At 56.7% G+C, this 2,924-nt stretch overlaps 2 protein-coding genes across 2 annotated transcripts in view; both read left to right on the top strand.

The window, feature by feature from the left end:
- The window catches only part of LOC104287691 (vitelline membrane protein 15a-3-like), a 4,089-nt gene extending 3,729 nt beyond the window's left edge, over positions 1-360 (top strand). Inside the window, exon 2 of the mRNA XM_009886417.1 lies at positions 131-360. Coding sequence (XP_009884719.1) covers positions 131-360 — 230 coding nt within the window. The remainder of the gene's footprint in view (positions 1-130) is intronic.
- A 95-nt stretch (positions 361-455) lies between these two features.
- On the top strand, positions 456-1,034 carry LOC104287685 (interferon-like). The gene has a single exon (XM_009886412.1). The coding sequence runs from the start codon at positions 456-458 to the stop codon at positions 1,032-1,034; it is 579 nt and encodes a 192-aa protein (XP_009884714.1).
- Positions 1,035-2,924: the final 1,890 nt, after the last annotated feature.

Genomic DNA, 2,924 nt, shown 5'->3' with positions numbered 1-2,924 from the left:
AGCAAAGGCGAGCCGCAAGTGAAAGGAAAATGCACCGCAACCAGCACCAGCGCAGGACAGACGGAAAAGACGCTTGGGCAGGAAGGGAGACTTCCGCGGCAGAAAAGAGGCACCGCAGCTCGCCCTGCAGGCAGCAGGGAAACCCGAACACACCTGCCCCATGGGCTCTGCCCCAGCGCTTTCGCAGCCCCCGCTCAACCACCACAGCCAACCTCCCCACAACACACCACCAGCAAAGCACCGCCACCCCACCAACGCACTTCCCCGAGACCACCGCAGCCACCAGCCAAAACTGAAAACCACAGCCGGAAACTCGCCGCAATCAGAAAGCGAGGAAGGCAAAGCCGCCCCACCACATAAGGCCGGACACCCGGCAGCACCCCAAGCACAGCGCCCACCCGCACCACCACCGAGCCTCACCAGGCTCCCTCACCACCACCGCCCACACACCCACCATGCCTGCGCACGCAACCCCACACACCCGCCTGCCCCACGGCGCCCCGGCGCTCCTGCTCCTCCTCACGGCTCTCGCCACCACCCTCGCCTGCCACCACCTGCGTCCACGAGATGCCACCTTCGCCTGGGACAGCATCAAGATCTTAAGGGCCATGGCTCCCAGCCCGACACAGCCCTGCCAGCACCAGCAGCCCCCCTTCCCCTTCCCCGACACCCTCCTCCACACCAACCACCCACAGCAAGCCGCCGCCACCGCCCGACACATCCTCGACAACCTCTTCGCCACCCTCAGCAGCCACAGCACCCCCCAACACTGGGACGCCCAGGCACAGCATGACCTCCTCAACAACCTCCAGCATTACATCCATCACCTGGAGCAATGCCTGCCAGCCAACAGCATGCTCATCAAAAGGCAAGGGCCCCGCAACCTCTTGCTCAGCATCAACAAATACTTCAGGCGCATCCAGGACTTCCTCCGCACCCACAACCACAGCGCCTGTGCCTGGGACCACGTCCGCCTCGAAGCTCGCGCCTGTTTCCAACATGTGGACACACTCATACGGCGAATGAAGAGCTGAGATGCTCCTGGCCACCACTAAACCTGCCCGTGCCAAACGCCCGTCCCCAGCCAACGCCAGAGGCCACAGATCAAGCAGAGGCTGCAGCAGCCCGGGCAGGGATCACTCAGCACCGCTCAACACCTCTTCCAGCCAGGAGCCTGTGCCCCTGGGGAAATGGGCACGACTGCGGGAAGGCTGGGGCCAGGCTGCGGCACAGCCCGCACACCCACACCGTGGCCACACCTTTGCTGGTAAGGGAGGAGAAGGAAAACGCCGTTGCTTCACACTCACGGACACACGTGAAGTGATAGGGAGAGGGGTGGTACTTATTATCCACGGCGTTATCTTCTCGCCCATCCAGACTGCGACCTCCCATGATGGAGGAGAAGGTCCCCATGGACACTGCAGGACTCTCAGGTCAACCGCTATTTATCACAGAACTCTGTTTATTTATTTATTTTGCCAGCCATTCCTTCCTATGTGTATTTATTTATTTATTTATTTATTCACTTGTTGGAAATAAAGACTTTTTGCAAAAACAAAAAAGGAGACAAGAGGTGGTCATCATGCTTACAGCTGACAGGCAAAGACAGGGTCCCTGCAGGCAGTCAGGGATGAGCCTCCCTCCTGCAGCACGTCCCACCAACGTATCCTGCCCTGGACAGTGAGCCACTCTCAGGGATCCACCATGGTCCTTCAAGCCCACAGGCATCTCCCACTGGTGCCAGACCCTCAGAGCACACACTCGCTCAGAAAACTTGACACCTGCCTGCACTGCGTGCTCTTCTTCTCCTATCATCCACCCTCTCCCTTCCCAACCCTCTCCCACTGCCAAGACCAGAAAGACATCTCCAAACCACCACTCCATCACAAACATCCATTCTGCAATGCCATAGCACTGCTTGGGACCACGCAGGGTGGCATGCACAAGCTGCATCTCAAAGAGGCAAGGAGGGCGCCAACCAAGGCATGTAGAGATTTGTGCATGTGCACGAGGAAGAGCACCCCGGTGCTACAAACCCCGTCCAAGAAACACCAAAAAGGCACAAAAACCACAGGAGATAACCAGGAATGCTTATTGCCCTCCTACAACCACCACAACTGGACCAGAATGCTCCTGCCTGCATGCACACACCACTGGCCACTGAGACCTGCCTCAATACATACAGCACACCAGCCTAGGGCTTCTTCACCCCAACACATCCTCAGCAAGCAAAAAGATACATCGCCCAAACACTACCACCCAACACGGTCCAAACCAACCAGCACAGGATTCCCCAGGAAACAAACTGCCCAAACACCACCAGCACCAGCTGCTCCTGCATTCTCAAACCACCTCCCCAAAAATATGTGCCCCGAGTGCTTTGCCCTCCCCAGGTAAGCCTGAGCAAGACAACACAAAAGTTCAGCAGATCTGGCCTCCTCCCACCGGGACAAAGAGGTTACTCTCCATGCTCAGTCACACTGCCTCCACAGCCACGTAACTGCAAGTGCCCAGGGCATGTATTTTTGGGGTTGTGGTGCAACCACAAAGGAGCACCTTCGGCACAGCGGGAGAGTGGCACAACAAGTGGGACCAATTATTTTCAGGTACACAGCCAGACCCCTCAAGATGCAACTTCCAGGTTGTCCTACAGTCCTCCTGTTGTTCCTTCCAACCTGAAATACCCTGTGATGCCAGGCAGGGGGGACCTCATTGGCTCTTGTCTTCTCTGTGGTGGCTGAAGAAAGGAAACCCCACCCAGACATAAAAACAGAGGAGAGGTAACAACACAAGCTGGAACAAAGGGAATTCAAAAGTGAATGAATAAACACACTTTTATTATCTTATCATGAAGGTGATACATAACCACAAGAGGGATCAGGGAGGTTGTGGTATGTCCAGTACTAGGGATATCCAAATGCATC

This window comes from Charadrius vociferus, unplaced genomic scaffold (genome assembly GCF_000708025.1).
Source record: "Charadrius vociferus isolate BGI_N301 unplaced genomic scaffold, ASM70802v2 scaffold595, whole genome shotgun sequence".
NCBI classification, from domain to species: Eukaryota; Metazoa; Chordata; class Aves; order Charadriiformes; family Charadriidae; genus Charadrius; species Charadrius vociferus.
Note: the sequence above shows the minus strand (reverse complement) of the source record. Positions and strands in the feature narration are given on the sequence as shown.